Raw genomic sequence first — 18,066 nt, 5'->3', positions numbered from 1 at the left:
TTACCACTTCACCTTGTTCCGCCAACCTTCACCCCCGAACGTCTTCTTTCGGCCCTCCGCCATTATTGTAGTGGGACGAGCCCCTCTGACCCGTATTGTACATACGCACTGTATAGGGTACACGATGGCAAATTCGAGTGCGGTGTGACCAAAAATTCCCAGTCTCTTGTGCAATGAATGTATCGTATATCTATGGTTGTAAAGAAGAACGCTTCATGTCACAATTTCAAAAAATCTGAGTTTATACATTAATCGAGCTTTAGAGTATAGGATTTACGTATTTACCAGCAAAAATTCATAAGAACAAATTCGAATGGCTGAAACAACTAATGCAATTTAACCCTTAGCCCTCGAGTGGTGACTCGGTGTTCACAAGTTGCTCTCAAATCAAGGCTTTACTGTCTAAAAAATTTTTAAAAATGTTTAATTCTTCATTTTCTCATTTATATGTTGTACGTATGTCTACACGATCGCAGGTAACCATAAATGACGTCTCCTCGTCGCAGTTAGTTTTCACCGCAGTGAAACCATGTCGTTCTACGTGGAGGAACGCGGGAAGACGGATAAACGAAAGAAAACACATCGGGGTTATGATTGACGTGGTTTAAAAGCGTTTATACATTACCCTTTAATATCCTTGGTGATTTAATCAATTTTATAATTCGCATTCTTGCCGTGCTTGTCGAACGGGTTTCGGTTTCCGGGAGTGGGAAAATTGCCGGCTGCGAAAGTGTTAATTATATCCGAAGGTTTGCACTGCGAGTGCGATTGACAGCGCGTTCGCGTTGCGTCAGGTCCTGTCCATCCAATTTTAATCGTGTCTACGCAGGTGTTCGCTAATCATCTCTTCGCAGAGCGAACGATTCGAACGGGAAACACGTGCTCGCGCGATTTTTCTGCGTCTCGTTCTAATGACGTTATCATTACCGTTTTGATTGATCCGATACCGCCTCCCCTGGGCGAAATGCGAAATGACGTCTTCATGCGTCAAAGAGAATCACGTCCGACGCCGACGTCCATTCAGTTACACGGGGCACACCTGTGCGAATACCTGCGCGGCCGACGCAACGGTACGCGAGATTAATTATTGATCGTCTCGCAAGCCCGATCAATCATTAATTCGGATGCACGTTATTAATTGCACTGCCGTCTGGGTTCCGCGCATCCGATCAACTGTCACGGTCACGCGATGCAAAAAGCTTGTTTGCTCGCCGATTGACTCGAGCATTGCAATCTCATGCTCGTATAATCGCGGCAACAAATCCGCAAATCGGTTTATCGAAATTCCAATGTGGCTTGCGGAACGCTCGGCTCGCCAACGAGCAACCATTATCGTCAAGATTATGGTTTTCCAACAGAGTTCGGCTCACAGGCACTTTTTTCAAAATTGTCTCTTCAGCGTCTTCTCTGGACTATCACAATTATCAAGGGTGTATGTCTTGTATTAATCCTTAGCACCCGAGTCGTGACTCTGAGGCGCCACTAAAAATTGCTTTATTATTCAAAATATTGTTTACATTATTAAATGTGTCGGTAGCTAATCAATTGCTAAACATTTAGGTATTGTATGAAGTATTATGCCAGTTTCGTATCCATAACATTTTAAAAAATTATAGGGATGCACAGGGTGGTCCACGCAACTTGCACACCTATAATAACTTCCAAAGTATGCGTTGCACGAAAAAGTTTTGTATGCAGAAGTTGCATTATGTATTGTATTTATTTTTTACAGTCGTGTAAAGGACATATGAAGGGCAACGTCATTTTTCTGAATGGAATAAGGTACTTTTTAATACATCAATCAATGCAGCTGGACATTCGTTATAAAAACGTACTAATCTATGTATGTGTGTGTGTATAATAAATGGTATTTTAGAATTATTTAAATTGAAATATCTCCTCAACTACTAACTTTTCGACATACATAGATTAGTATTTTTTTATAACGAATGTCCAGCTGCATCGATTGATGTATTAAAAAATACCTCATTCCATTTAAAAAAATGAAGTTGACCTTCATATGTCCTTTACGCGACCACCTGTAAAAAGAATAAATACACTACATAATGTACCTCTTCAGACCATGCAACTTTTGTATACAAAACTTTTTCGTGCAACGCATATTTTGGAAGTTATTATAGGTGTGCAAGTTGCGTGGACCACCCTGTATGTATAAAACGTTTTAATTCACTGTAACTGTAAAGAAAATGTTACGGCAAGAGGTTAAGTGTACTTTTTCTATGAACAGTTGGCGTTTATTAAAAAATATTACAGGGATACAAGATTTTCGAGAATACAGCGTGCTATCCGGTTACACAAACTCATGCTCGAAGTAATTTTATGCCAAAGCAAAAAACAATTCCCAACACGAGATACGCGGAAAAAAAGACGCGAAACACGGTAGGTTTGCAAGTTTTATGCTTCAACTCTGCGTAAAGGGATTTCCTTCTAGAAATATCATACCCTGCAGAATTACTGGCTTTGGGAAAACGGCTGCCACGTGCTTCTGGTTAAAGATATTTAGCTGAATTTTTCAGGGAATACTATTCGAGGATCGCTACTAAGTTATGAATATTAATCTTTTAAAAAAATACAGGTTTTGCAAACCAAATTCACTCTTATGCAAATAAAGTGTGTTTAAGTCAGTTTTTGTAAAAAAAAATCAAATTAAATGTAAATTAATTGTTAAAAATACTTATTTAGAAGTAATTACTTTAAATATTTATTTAAAAGTGATTACCACAATTCACATTAAAATCATAATGTACGGAAGCTGTGTGTAGATATGAAATGTTATTGTAGTCATTTCGTGATTAATAAATTTTGGAAATGAAAGTGCATATGTGCCCGTAATTATGAAAGTGGTCTGGGTTTGGTTGTAATTTGCATTATTCTGAAGCATAAAGCTGCGACAGCTACATGCTGCCGAATAATGTAAACTACGCCTCGTAACCGTAAAAATACTCTTGAAGGCGATTGCGGCCTAGATTGATCTTTTATTTAGCGCTTTTAACTAACTGAAAAACCCCATCTTTGCATTATCGAGAAATGAGAAAGCGCATCCCGCAACCTTGCAATCTTGGTAACGAGTCTACCTCCTTAAATATGGGGACTTGGAGGCCCGAGTACTTAGACAATTAAATTTCGCGATACTAATACTTGAAGAAGTCTCATTGCCAGTATGCTAGCTCTGGTAATTACCTGCGAAACCATCATAAAGCAAAAGGGGTGGCAAAGGATCGGTGACGCGCACAGTGCTCGCGTATTCGCCGCGGAAATGAGAAACGGACAGCAGGGGAATGAAACTGTTTCGGCGGCTGAAAGGTAGTAGCTGGAACGACGCCGGTGACATGGAAAAAGGGAGACTCGTCCGAAGTGGTAGTCAGCACGAAAAAGGAGAATAAAAAAAGAAGGATATCGCTGGTGTGTGACGTGATGACGCAACTTGGGGACGGGCAACCCGTGCCCCGTGAGAAGATAATGCCAGTGTCCGAGTGCAAAGCCAAGGGCGGTTGCACAATGCAAGAAGATTAACCATGTTTCGAACGAAACGAGAATTACGTGAGGCACGGTTACAGCGAGCGTTATTCCATTAAAGCCCGGTCGTCTCGTTTCCTCCGCCGCAAAAAAAGGACACTGTCCTCCATTGCGAAAGAATTGATGGGTTTCCAAGCCCTGGTATCGTCGGCAACTTGTTACACGGTGACTTTGAGACTTAATTGACTGCTCGGTAAAAAGAACCGAGGGAAACGGTGTTAGGAAATCGGCCGATCTGAGCCGCGATCCGGTAACTTAGATGCCTCCGATAATATCCTTGTAAAACCCTGTTCGAGCTTCACATTCATCAGCCTAACGATCACTGGTTTATTGATTGGCCTGTGCGTCGAGGTAGGTTAGTCTCGAACGCATGTAGCAGGTTCGGAAAATGCTAAGAAACCAGTCATCGCTACAAAATATTTGACTTGTTAAATATTCCTGACTATCCCATATTACACCAAAATTGTATGTATCGCTGTAAAGTACTTTTCTGAAGTATTTTTATACGTTGTGGGAAAGTAGTTCGTCGTTTTCAAAGTTTGATTCGACTTTGCCAGCCTCGTTGCAACCTTCTTACGAGAGAATCAAGTGTTAAGGATAAAGATTGCCACGGCAAAATGGAAGCTCTCGTGCAGAAGAAATGCCGGTGGCTGTCGGCGTTATCGAAAATTCGCAGCCGCCCTGAATGTCTTAACACTTACTGTAATTTCGAGCTTCGTGGCGTACAGCTGCACTTGAGGTACTTCAGGATTTCGTTTGAACCTCCAGACGTTCGCGAAACCCATAAGCTTCTTAATCCCTTGACGTGTAATGTCAAGTAAGACACGCCGCGCCGCGGACAAGTAAATTAATTATGAATATTCCGCGGTGTAATACTATTCTGCGTTCACGGTGGATAAACGTTCGCTTACAGTAAACAGGAAATTTCTTAACCTAAATAAATTGCAAAAAGGAGAGTTCATCGTTCAGTTTCAGGCGTGATCGAATGAAACACACAGGGGATTTCCAAGGGAATGAAATAATCGTCGCGTGAGTTAGATTTTTAGAAAAATTTTCAAGTTATTCGATTTGACTGCTCCGTAATGCCGGTGGATGGAGCGAAGCGTAGGGGATTTCCGCGACGCTTCGCAGCTGCTCCTCCGGCTTCCCGAAGAAAGGCTCGTCGAAGGGCGCCACCAGTCGGGTCGAGCGCGCCGGCAACAGGGCCTGCTCCGTCTAAAGCCCGAGGGGTTTTTGGACGCCAGGTACCGGCGTGGGTGGGCCCAAAGCGGTAGGCTGGGCCGGCCGGCCTCGTATCTGCATCACGGTTCAGTTTTTACAGCCAAATCCAGCCGGGAATCTCCTCGGGGCTCTAACAGGCCGAGCCAGGTTCCTCACGGCTTACAATCCGAACTAGTCCTCTAAAAATTCCGATCCTTCAACTTCGAATTCTGCCGGACTGTTCTACCGAATTCTATCCGGTCATTGTTTTTATAATCCTACTCTTTCATTGAACCTATTAACATGTTGATGTTGTTACTATAAAGCATACGGGTTATGTCTCTGTGACTTGCGCGAAGAACAGTTACGCTCCCCGCCAATCAGAAGCGATCACGAAAATCGCGAATCACTGTGAAAAAATCTCCCTGATTGGGAACGAACGTAATCGAATTACGAGTGATCCAAAAGTAGCAGTTCACGCCATACATAATCGCGTCTGACAACAGAAACGTTGCCAGCCGTTTCGATGAACATCGTTCGCGAGGAAGGGAGGAGAACGCGTTGTTCGTCGGAGGAAACGGACCGAAATTTCGGTCCGGGAACCGGAAACGCGACATCTCCTCTCGTCCCACGGAAACCCCGGCCGAGTTCCATACGGTCGGAGATGTTTTATCCGCGCCGGCGACGCGGTCACCGAGCCGGAAACTCGATTCTTCCACGGCCGAGCTCTGTTACGCCCGGGAAAAACGCTTCATGCGAGCGCAGATTTTATCTGCAGCTCCCCATGGACGCAAACCTGGACTGGATTCAAATTTTCAACTTTGAAAATGACGTGGCCGCAGGTCCTTAAATGCGGGACTCTTTCGAAATCGTGATACAGGCGGATAGTGCTTCTACAATTCAAATGTTAGGGTATGTCGGAGTTGCCGAAATTGTTCTGTTTGTAAGTAGAAGTGGATAATTAAGAGATTTACGAATTGACTGCGGGCTCTTACGATGGCTTAAAAAGCCAATGGAACCGCCGCCAGAACAATGGATAAATATAACGCCGCACTGGGAGTGTCTTTCGCGATTCTTCCTTCCTTCTGCAAGTCCCTGTCTCTCGTTATTGCGACTCACGTACTTCGTTCTGCTCGAGGAATCGGAACCGACGTTTTCGGAAAAGGTTCTCTCTACTTTCCGTACATACCATGCATTCCAGATTTTGCGAACTAAATTACGCGAAGTCGAATCACTGTGACTAGTCGTGCAAATGTGGATCGTGTTTTTATTGATTGTGATGCTCCGGGATACATCGTTTGCCTTTTATGCTTGTTTTGATCAACATCCGTTTCTGAAATTAGGGCACGGATAGTGGCGGATAAACACGTTTGAAAATATTTTCTTCAATTACTCGCAAATAAATTGGACAGTGCGAAAGAATTGTTAGATATTCATCAGAAAGGAAAGGACGGTGATTTTTATTTAATCGATAAACATTAAAGTGTGTTCATCCGAAGAAGAAAAGGAGATCTCAATATACATACATAGATATCGAAGTCTACCGATTCAACAGTGTAATTAATTTTCCTCGAATCTTGATGGATACCGTTCTTTGATCGTCTCGATTAATTCCCCTGGCTTCCGCACAGGCCGCCTACAATACGAAAGCGAACGCAATTTTATTTAGTTGACATTTCGGCAGTGAGGCGATCGACACCGAAGCCAAAATGATAAAATAACTCTCGTTTAATGAGACGACCGCTCGTTAAGCGAATGGACGACGCTGGGAAGCGTGGCGACCGCGAAAGGCGTGTTCGTTAGCCGATCGCAAAAATCGACATTTCCGTCCGGGCAAATTAAAGCCAAGCAATTACCAACTTGTCATGACGCAATTGCTACGTCAAGGCTGGTCGTGCATGCTAACGAGTTGTCTTGTACACCGCTCGAAAACGACGTCGTCGCCGGCGCGCGTGTTCATTTCGAATAGCACACCGTAAGAGATTATATTATACGTATGTATACATATGAATACATACACATATGTACATACACATCTCACTGTAAATTAAGACCCGTTCGCGTAAACGTTTCCCTTGACGGCGAAACAAAGGGATATTCAATTTTCCACGGGGATAAAAGCGGGCCGAGGATTGGTAGCTAACCGTGGAATAACTGTTGAGCGAACGTAATCAACCGACGTGAATAACGAATTTCAATTTCTGAAAAGTGCATTCGCCAAAGAAGAACCGCCACGGCGCGGTATAATTGAACGAACGGAACAATTGCCAGCCGCTTCATCCGTACTTTAATGAGTTACGCTAGCCAGGAGTGTCCGAACAATTCTGTTGCGATGCGACGGTTTCCCTACCGGGAATCTATGAACAGCAAATTTACGCAGGGTTCTGAGTAACGGAGATAAATGTGGCACGAGCTCCCAGAGATTGCAAGGGTGCGGAATGCGCCTTCTCATTTCTCGATAATGCGAAGATGGGGTTTTTCGGTAGTGAAAAGCGCTAGATAAAAGATCAATCTAGGCCGCAGTCGCCCTCAACAGTCATATCTTTACATTCACGAGGCGTAATTTGCATTATTCGACAGCGTAATTTAGTTACCGACTACCTACTGGGACGCAGGTAAAAAAAAGTTTTCTAAGGACATTGAATTTTTACATTATCAGTCGCTAGAATTACCGTTTAGCCCACTGTGCGACGCTCTCTTTGCCAAGAAAATACGGCATCGTTACGTTTCAATCGCAATTTTCACTTGATGAAAATGTTTAACAACGATACACGATCGTCAGTTACACTGTTTAATTTTACCTTCGCATGCGCCTATGAACATTGAAACAACGTATGTCTATGTATTATTCCTAAATCCGAATCATGTCAAAGCGCTTCAATTTGCTCTCCTGTCAAGCAAAGATTCCATTTCCCCTTTAGGATCTATTAATCGATCGCGCGACACTTCATACGCCACTGCATTCTACACAATTGTAGCTAATTAGCCTAATTATCGATTGTGCCCTGTCGTCGGGCCACTGTTCCGAAAACAATGGTGGATCCCGCAGTACACAGATCTGCTTAGATAAACACTTGCGGCGATCGTCGAACCGTGTGTCGCTAGTAATAATGGGCCGGGAATTGATGAGAACGAGCGTGTTTCGTAGTTTAATTAAAACGTGCTCAATGTTTATGCAACCGTGCATGACGCATAGGTGCTGGCCCGTTGCGCAATCCGGCATGCAACAAGCCAAACGATTATGACGCTTCGAAGTCGTGTCGGTGTGTTGCCTCTATTAATTTCTCTGTTGTGTCAATGAAATTGGATTGCATTCATTACTGCCGGTGCGAGATTAATAATCCTCAAGTGCAACTTACAAATAATCGATCCCCGACAACTCCATACAGTATTCCTATCGGATAGTTCACTCGACCTTAACATTCAGCGATGATTGCCGGTGCAAGCTCTTCTATGTATTACGAAACTCCATTTTGACGCTCGGGATTGATCTGTTCTTCGTACTTCATTCTTCTGTGTACACTAAGGTAGAAAATGGAGTGTTTTTGAAAGTTTGTAGAGTCAAGCCTACCATAACACGGTTAATTTAATGCGGAGGGTTGTCCAAGTTAGGATCGTTGGAATTTTGCACCGTGTTATAGGTTTTGCATTCCAATTTCACCCTTTTGCAAACTAGCAAATCAGAAATTGATTTACAAAAGGGTGAATTTGGAGTGCAAATCCTGTACAAGAAGGCATTTGCGTTGAGTGTACATTCGGTAGTATGTTACTAGTGTCGGGAAACTTTCTTTCCGAAGCGGAGATTCTCTTCGTCGCCTGGGATTAAGATAGGTCAGCATAGATATTCAGCAGAAGAGCTAGAATTCTCATAGGGTTACAATTTCAGTCTCGCCTTATCAAATTTAAGTTTGTCAGTGAAATCTTTCGGAGTCGAACAAAGTTGAACGATAAGACTCGGATGTTCCGTTTGCTAGCCGTGTTGCATACTGTCTAGCCTTCAATCTAGCGCCTCCATAGACTCTGGCAGGTTTCGCTGACAAAGATCGGCGAGTAGTCGATGCGAGACGGACTGGGAGAGTCCTCGCGCGGCCTCGCGCGTATTATCGGCTCGGGCAGACTTTCACTCCGTGTTCGTTGATCGGTCAGGCTCGGCGAAGAAGCGGGCGAAGGAGAAGCCAGAAGAGGCGCAAAGTGAAAGACCTCTCCGTCCCTCTCTTCCTTTGGTCCAAAGTTGATTGACCTCGAGGGAGACGGAAGGCGGCTGATCGCCGAGAACCCCGGCGCAGGAGAAGCAGCACGAGTGAGAGGAGAAGTAGGAGGTTTGTGTTGGAGGAGGAGGAGGAGGAGGAGGAGGAGGAGGAGGACAACGACGGCGACGACACGCGCGACGAGGAGTGGCCGAGAAGAAGAAGAGCAAATTGGTGCTCTCGGTAGCAGGGGCCCATGAGTGCTGTGGAGGAGAAACGTAGCGTGACGAAGCGTAGCAGACACGGTTCACGTGGCAGCAAACAGCCGACATCCGATTGGTCGAGCGGGCCCGGGACCTCTGGAGGGGCTAGGGGCACGGCCCAACCAGTCCCCTCCAGTCCGCAGGCCAGCACCGCAGCTTTCAACAGGTCCCAGGAGCCGATGGGCCCTACCAGGCGACTGTCCTCGCGGGACAGTGTGGACTCCACAGGCCAACAAGCCCCACCCGAGCACGGCGAGCTCTTTTTCAAGGTCCTGCCCTCTCTCCTGATACACTACGCTGTCGAGAACGGCCTCTCTAGCTGCAGTACGTCCACCGAGACGAGTCAGGACTGATAAACGTGACACCTTTCTTTACTATCTGAAAAATGCGACTCGAATTCTGTAGCACGCAAGGGGGTTTCCACTTTTTCATTTCCTTATCGGTACTGACTCGACCCGTTGTGCAGATGATAGCCGTTCGAACTGAACGTCTCTGAGATACCTGGATACGACTGCGGATCTCTCTATAAAATCGAAATTGTTTACGTTCTTTGAAAGAAATAGGAGCTGCACTAGATGGTTTGCTTTTCGTTCCTTAATAATTTGAACAAACCGATGATATAACGTAGCAGTATTTAGATGCCTGAACACACGAGATGTCGAGAGTCATACGATGCAATAATGTTGGTAGTTGTTAACCAAATACGCCATCAGGGAATAATATAAATAAAATGTTATCCAAATATTTATAGACCGTGCATATAAATAGATCTTACTCGTTCACAGGGATTAAACATGTTTCCCAACGAAACTAATTCCGACCGGAGATCTATCACAGGATTTACTTTTTCAGTCTCGCTGGAATTTGTTTATTTTGCCGGTGGATTACTAAATCAGAGATAATTATATACCCGTTCCTTTCAGTTAGTTCTCGCGGGACTGGTGTACAACTATATGTATGTATGTAGATGCGATAAAGTGAACCAGTTTTGACTGGACAAGCTGTAAACTTTGAAGCATTACTTTACCGCACGTACAAAGTTATCGTAGCTAACGAAAGTGGATCCTGTGTTCTACGATGTTTCTGAATACTATCAGCTATCGATTTATTGCCGTATGACTACAAATTATTGCGCAAAGAGTAGCTAAACACTGATTTTCTGAGACGCAAATCGGTCACAGAATCTCAGAGGTACTGAAGGGTCCGTCAGTATTACATTTCGCTATAACAATAGTAATTTCGCGAGCATTTTCACAGAAAGTTTCCACAAATGTAGGTAATCCTATTGGGCGACAGTGGCGTCGGGAAAACCTGTCTCCTAACTCGATTCCGGGATGGCCGTTTCCTGTCCGGCAACTACATAACTACCGTTGGCATTGACTTTAGGGTGAGAGTCGCCGAATCCCCGCAAGGGGCACCGATGTCACTTAGATATTTTCGCCAGAGAACAAAATGCATTGCTCGCATTCCAAAGAAAAAAGAATTTCGTAACGTTCGAACGATATTGAAGTACGCGAGGCATCGAGATACATATTATAAATCCGTCTCTTTTTCAGAACAAAGTGGTCGTCGTCGACGACACTTCCATCAAGCTCCAAATATGGGACACCGCCGGCCAAGAAAGATTTCGCAGCGTGACGCACGCGTACTACCGAGACGCACACGGTAATTGTATTTTTCTCATCTCGATGATTACGTCAATTGGATTGGTAACACTCGGCCGATGGTAAACTAGGCTATCCTTAACACTAGAACTACCGAGCACCGAACGCAACTGGCATACTTCGCTCTTATAATAATGACAGAGTTGCATTTATTTAGATTTCGTAAGTTTAGCCGAGTTTAGCTTTCTAACAAATTGGAATGTTTTTGGCACACCTTCCTTTAAATAATCCCATAAAAATCATTTGCCGCCACTGACCACTTCGTAAGTGACTCTTGAACATACACTTCTACGTACCGGAAACGTTTTGAAAGGTTCATTGTACTGTTTGATTAAGACTTTCTGTTAAAAAGAAATCACATTTCTTACAATAAAACCATTCACTTGGTCTCATCGTTCACTCACTTCGTCGTCGTCGCAATCGTCAGTAAAACGGGAACGCAATCGCGACAGGGATGAAAAAGCCAGGTTGTCGGATGATCGAAATGCTGATGAACTTTTTCACCAGACCGGTAAATACCGGGACAAAAAATCGCAAACTTTGCATAGACTAGCATTATGCAAATTCTATTGCCCGACGCGAAAGCGTGTTCTACATGCCAAGTAGGCAGAAATGGTTACTTCGTCGGTAAACTGCGTTAAAAATTCCCCGTCCACCGTATGAATCGCGTGTGACAACGAAATAAACGTTTTATTCCGAGTCTATTTACACCGTTAGGATTCAGCAACCTTGTTTAACCCTATAATAATATAAATAAAACAAGCACAAAGATTTACGTTCCGAACCAATTTTGCACAAGTCTCGATAAGATGTCAGTAGACACATCAAAGTGATTCAGTAGAACTTTCTATTATGCTCATTCCTCGTTTAATAAACAGGAGGTCCGCTGCTTGTCAATATTGTGTCGCCGGTCGTAATGTAGGTCACGACACGATCCTTGATCCAACCAGAGCGTTAATTTCGGCACGCTACTTAACTAGATTCACAGCGAAAGAGACGGAGAAGGAAACAGCGTATCCGCCGTAGGGGGCGCCCCTATTGTTCGGCAGAAGGTACCCTCTTTGAGCGGAGACGTGGCCGCGACAATACTTAGATATTTCAAAGGCTTGGTAACAATTACGTGCCGGAGACACTTCGACAATGGCGCCTTCGTTTCTATTATCCGAGCGATAGAGCTTTCCAGTCTGGACTCTAAGCTGTGAAACATCCCCGGGAAAAAAGCTTCCGGCCGAAAAGAAACTCTAACTGATCTGTCCAGAAAATCTGAGAAAGACCCCAACGTCCTTAGGATATTGTAGGAGTCTACAGAGAAAAGTAAGCAGAAGGCATCACGTAGATTAGCTCCTTTTTCACTTGTGTCCTCAGCTTCGGAGGCATCCTGTATGTTCAGAAACTATTAGATGATAAAAATGGACGTGGTGTAGATAATCGAGCTCGCCAATTTTGTACGGCAAGACGCTGAGAAATCACTTTGCATTTAGAGAAGCAGCTTGTCCAAAGTATCGCGTGACGGGACAAAGCGCGCAGGCAATTTCCTTTTAGAAGACAGACGCAGGCGAACGCGCAATAGCGTCGCCGTCACAAGGAAACTTTTGTTACGGTGGTTACTAATTGTCAGGATTGTGATCCGTTGCGTAACGATGATCATTGGTTCCAGCACTTTTGTTGCTGTACGACGTGACGAACAAGACGAGTTACGACAACATCAGGGCCTGGTTGAGTGAGATTCGGGAGCACGCGAACGAGGACGTTGTCATCATGCTGCTAGGTGAGTTATGTATCCCACCTGTCTTATCTCTCTTTCCTCGACGATCTTCAAACATATTCATACTCGGAACATGTCCGATTTGATCGATCTCGAAGGATATTAACCAGAAACATGGGCTAGAGAGTCAGTCATTAGAAATGTTTGAGGCGATGAAGATGATCGAGGAGTGATACTTAATCAATGATAGGACAGCTTTCTTATCTTTTGTTCCCTAACACATTTCTATGTTCTATACATTCTTGTTATAAAATATATGGTACACGTGGCAAGGAACGTGTTAACGATCTTAAACCATATTCGTACCGAAAATAGGTGTTATTTGATCAATCTTGGCGTATAGAAACCAAACACACCATCTAGAACTAGAATTGGCGTAGCTCAGGTTACAAAGGATTTGAAAGCCAGCCATTAGACATGTTTGAGCTGATGAGGATGATTGAGGGGTGATCCTTAATCAATGATAGGACAGGTTACAGCTCCATTAGTAGAATTGCCAGAGGAACGAAGACGTAGAAGCTACGTAGGACTCTTTGTGGTCTCATTCTCGAGAAAGTCGCGATCGAACGTGCCCACGCGCGGCAACTGGTTCTCGTGGTTTCGATTAGTTTCTTGTCTTTATAGAAAGTAGAGAAGATCGGTCCGGGAAGAGAGAAGTATCGGTCGACAGTCCCAAGGGTCGAGAGGAAACGTTCGTTGGTGGGATGATTGATTAACGCGGACGTGATGCTCGTTACGGGATCGCGGAGATCATGAGAATTGAGATGGCAGGGGCAAGTGAGAGGTTTGCCAGTGGCAAGAATTCCTTTATCGGTTTCAATTGAGGACTTGGCTAAACCGTTTAGAGTAATCCGCTCGCGTTCATCCACCGGCGAACAACTAATCCGATCAGAACGTGGCTGATTGAAACAAATTGACACAACTGTTTTCAGGAAACAAGTCGGACTGCGGTACCGAGCGGGTCGTCAAGAGGGAAGACGGTGAACGGCTAGCGCAAGAGTACAAAGTCCCCTTTATGGAGACTTCTGCTAAAACCGGCCTGAACGTCGAATTGGCCTTCCTCGCTGTCGCTAGGTATTTCACGAACGCTCACGCTCCGATTGTTACCGGCGTATCGAAAAAGGGATTCTCTATCGCGATGATGTCATAGACGATCACAGACAATCAGCAAAGACGATGATCGTATTCGAGTCGCAGGTGTACGGAATTGACGACAAGTCCCGCTCAAGGCTACTTCGCTGGATACGATACGCTCCGAACAGTTTTATCTGTTTCGAAGCTTTATCGCTATACACATACCTTCCACAGAGTTCTTCTTCCATAGATGTTAAGGGGGTTCTCCTTTCCAGGATTGCAAGGGTGCGGAATGCGCCTTCTCAGTTCTTCATAATGCATGCGATGGGGTTTTTCAGTAGTGTGTGAAAAGTGATCAATCTAGACCGCTGTCTCCCTGAAAACTCCTACTTTTACGTTTACCAGGAGTAATTTGCATTATTCGGCAGCATGTAACTATCATAAAGCTGCGACAGCTACATGATGCCGAATAATGAAAATTACGCCTCGTAACTACTGAAAAACCCCACAGAGTTTAAAAATGTAAAGGAGGATTCTTTACATCTGAAAGAGGACCTATCAAAGACAGAGGAATTTGATCAAAGTCCTAGGGTTACTTCCACCGGAAGTGTGTGTCCTAAAATATGTTAGAAATAAGACGCAGGGATCTTGGGGAGTCCCCATTATCTATAATTTTGTTCTAGGGATTTGAAGGCTAAGAAGAGCGACGACCCGGACGACACGAAATTCAACGTCCAGGACTACGTTCGTCGGCAATCGCAGCGGAGTTCCTGCTTCAACACCAATTGCCTGACTACCTGAATTGCGCAACAGCCCTACGCGCACGTTTCCCGACGATAGATCGAGCGGAACGTTGAAACGCGGACCGGAATTCGTTGGCTGCGAGAATGGCGCGAAGACGTCGCGACCGTTTGAGTGTTCGTAACAACGACCGGATGCGGAAATCGAAGAAGGATCATCTTAATCGCCCAAGCACCGACGCGGACAATTAATTAGCACAGGAGAACTACAGTAGCGTCGCAAGTATCGTTCAAGATTTAGCGAAACACTTCCGTTTACACGCGACGCTACTCCATTAACGGAAAAGCGCACCTTTTGTTGATATCGAAGCACAAACGACAAGCGCACGAAGATGAAGATATTTTTTGAACAGGGAACAGAGCTAGAGCAGATTCTTGTTGACTATACATGTATAGAAATATGAGATATATATATATATCTGTATAAATAAATATGTACCGATTATTATCCCTGTACTGTACATTAATGTGAATAGCTTCTCGGGTGATGTCCCGGAATAGATTTAGGAAACGCCTCGATGGTTCTAACTTGCACTGTGTACAATCCTTGCGGTGTTGAACGGAAGAATACGCGGAAGCTCGTCACATGTACCAAGTAGAGCGACGGTTTTAGCGAAATCGTCCCGTAGAAGAGCTTCCCGCGACTCATTTCCTAGTTGCCATGTTCGCCACACGTTTGTAACGGATGCTCAATAAGTTTCGATTTCCCGAAGCTTCTTTGTCTGGTAGCTTAGAACACGGTTCATTCGAAGTATGTACTTTAGTCGCGACCGATTGTGCGTAGGATTATATGTATGCATCGTTAGTTGTGCTAATCGTTTAGATCGAAAAATTCGAGATTGTACGACCGTGTTTGTTCGCGAATTTTACGGTTGCTTACATCGATCACGTAGCCACTAATAACGTTCCCGAGTTGGTGGTACTTAAATGGCGCTATTCAATCAAGATTTTCCATTCCAACCCATTTCGATTTTATACTTTGTATGGTTTTTATAACGGCTCGAGACGATGATTTGCCAGTGGGGCTTCAAAATTGCGACGCGCAGAACGATTATTTTCGTTGACCAACAATCGTGTCGGTTACTCTAAACAATAACAACGTTCGTACGAGACGTATAGTGTACGTTCACCTGCTGTATATGTGCGATCTGTCTAACCGGCTTGTACAAACAACAAACAATTGTATGTCAAGTGTATTTTGGAGAGTATATAGAGAATAAAAAGATCATTCGACCAACCTTCATCATCGTTATTCATCTGTTCCACCGGGTCCGTTCAATGGGACCGATAGTGACTTCCTCGACAATGTTTATGTCGACGCTGTTTCCTCAACGTACTATGTTTTCATTGACATTTTGTTCTCACCGATATGTATACAGATTTTGCACTCCAAATTCACATTTTTGCAAGTCAAATACATCCTTTTGCAAAGAAATTTCACTCATTAAGAGTATTTAAAATTAATTACACTTGAAAGCATCTCCCTTGAGTTCAAAAGAAGTCACCATGGGCAGAAGGGCACAGCGAAGTGCTGTGTGACGTTAGACACCCGTGAACGGTGTCATTACTGCGAAGGAAACATAAGTCTCAATACTCAATACGCTTCAATAAATACATATGTACTTTCATTTTTCAAATTTAGAAACCTATACATAAAACCTATTAAAACCTATCCATAATCGCGTATATTCAATTCGCGTGTAACTGCGACATTACTAAAAACAAAAGTTCAACACGGCTGAAGCGCCGGAGAAATATATTGCTATTCCTCAAGGTATATGTTGATGCGAACAGAATTCCATGAAGACAGAGTATATTGGAGCAATAATGTCGATATAAACATTGTCGCGGAGCTCACTGTCGGTCAAGTAGATCAGGCCCGTTCCACTTACTCGATCCCCTTCCGAACGAAATTCCGTGGCCCCAAATCAGCAGAACATGGTCAAAACCTGGGATTGGACCGCAGTGTTCGTAAAACGTCAATACATAATTAATGGCGTAAAATTAACAAGGATTATTTGCAAAAAATAATTAGTAATATACCAAATCGCCTAAGGTGTGTTATAAAAAATGAAGGATAGCCATCAAAGTATTCAGTAATCATACGGAAGGTGTAATTTTTATTTTATAGCTTGAACCGCAATAAAGTATCCCAATATTTTGCATTTCTCATATTTTTCTTTCATACTAACTCAATTATTAATAAGAAACAAGCCGTATTTTAGGAATACATCGTTTATTCTGTACTTGAACATAATTCAACTCAGTTTTGTACGTAATTGCATATCCATAACAGCTTAGGGCTTAGAGAATCCAAAATGATATATGTACCCCCAACGAAAAAATTCCTTTTTTGAGGTTTCGCGCGTCAGTCCTCTTGTTTTCATCGCCGATTATGAATCCTATGAAGCCAACAGGTGCGAGCAATGATAATGATTAACTGATAATTAACTATCTGATAAAGGACGTTGACGCTTGGGGAATTCGAGACTCGAGACGCGACGCGACGTGACGTGACGCGCGCTTTTTCCGACCTGTTCTCTGAACGGGCGGAACGCACCGGGACGGACCGCTCGGTTCCACGATCAGTTTCAAATGTCGACGTACAAACAAAACGCTGCGTCCCTAACCTGCTCGTGAGAAGTGCGTTTTGTTGGCAGGCAGAGGATCAGGATATCTTGCGAGGAAGGCAACGCCAGTGATCGTCCGCGATGGACGAGGTGGTGGTGTTGCAGAACATGGAAAATGTGTGCAGGCTCTGCCTCTCTGGCGACGAGCCGAAATTGTCGGTGTTCGGGTCGCAAGAAACTCCGGTATCACTGGCCACTAAGATCCAAACCTACCTATCGATTCAGGTACGTGGAAAATGCTATGCTTTCCAAATCCTTGGACCCTGATTACCCCATTCCCTCGCTCGTATCCTCGAATTCATTGTATTTGTTACGTATACACGCAATGTGTTGCCTTTGAGGTTAGGTCTAAACTCAGCTATGCCAGGGATCTTAGAACTGATTCCCTTTCCTCTTCGCGCCACCGTTGGCGTTTACCTGTCCAGCAGATATCGATCAGAATGAAATTTTTTTTGTATATTTTCCGTTGATCTTACATACTTCGTGACACGTTTCTTTGCTAAATGGAAATTATGACAAGTGTGCATCATTTTTCACCCAGTATGTGCATCTTTTAGATTTTAGCCACGGACAGGTTGTCGACGCAGATATGTACACAGTGTGTGAAAAATGTGAATCAGTGGCATAATTATAAGGAAGCTTGCCTTCGCTCGCAAGATAAATTACATCAATGGTTGGAGAGACATGTGCGATGCAATCCGATGGTAAGTATTTTCTTGTTATCTCGCCGTGTGGTCCGACCAAGATGTAAATAGCAGCGACGAATATATAATTTCTGGTTTTTGCAGGTTGTGACTATCAAAGACGAACCCGTCGATCTGGACTTCTACGAAGATAATATTGAGGTCATTTCTGAGTCTACCGTTGATTCGGACTTAGTGAGTACTTTAATTTTACAAATAGATTCAATGAGTTTAGAATACATGAAATATGTTGTGTATTGCTT

At 43.9% G+C, this 18,066-nt stretch overlaps 2 protein-coding genes across 11 annotated transcripts in view; both read left to right on the top strand.

The window, feature by feature from the left end:
- Positions 1-14,713, top strand: part of LOC143210520 (ras-related protein Rab-37) — a 138,172-nt gene extending 123,459 nt beyond the window's left edge. For 4 of the 9 annotated variants that reach the window (XM_076427486.1, XM_076427477.1, XM_076427468.1 and 1 more), the window contains exons 2-7: positions 8,884-9,456; positions 10,464-10,574; positions 10,744-10,852; positions 12,509-12,619; positions 13,549-13,690; positions 14,374-14,713. In XM_076427486.1, coding sequence (XP_076283601.1) covers positions 9,181-9,456; positions 10,464-10,574; positions 10,744-10,852; positions 12,509-12,619; positions 13,549-13,690; positions 14,374-14,491 — 867 coding nt within the window. In that variant the 5' untranslated portion in view covers positions 8,884-9,180 and the 3' untranslated portion in view covers positions 14,492-14,713. Of the gene's footprint in view, positions 1-1,873; positions 8,569-8,883; positions 9,457-10,463; positions 10,575-10,743; positions 10,853-12,508; positions 12,620-13,548; positions 13,691-14,373 lie in introns of those variants that run through there. The other 5 variants (XM_076427428.1, XM_076427496.1, XM_076427446.1 and 2 more) reach the window with 2 other exon arrangements.
- A 251-nt stretch (positions 14,714-14,964) lies between these two features.
- LOC143210486 (uncharacterized) overlaps positions 14,965-18,066 on the top strand; it is a 30,139-nt gene continuing 27,037 nt past the window's right edge. For both annotated transcript variants that reach the window (XM_076427384.1, XM_076427379.1), the window contains exons 1-3: positions 14,965-17,345; positions 17,678-17,824; positions 17,909-17,998. In XM_076427384.1, coding sequence (XP_076283499.1) covers positions 17,202-17,345; positions 17,678-17,824; positions 17,909-17,998 — 381 coding nt within the window. In that variant the 5' untranslated portion in view covers positions 14,965-17,201. The remainder of the gene's footprint in view (positions 17,346-17,677; positions 17,825-17,908; positions 17,999-18,066) is intronic.

Source organism: Lasioglossum baleicum, chromosome 1, assembly GCF_051020765.1.
Source record: "Lasioglossum baleicum chromosome 1, iyLasBale1, whole genome shotgun sequence".
Classification (NCBI taxonomy): domain Eukaryota; kingdom Metazoa; phylum Arthropoda; class Insecta; order Hymenoptera; family Halictidae; genus Lasioglossum; species Lasioglossum baleicum.
The sequence above is the reverse complement of the archived record's forward strand: the minus strand, read 5'-3'. Positions and strand labels throughout refer to the sequence as shown.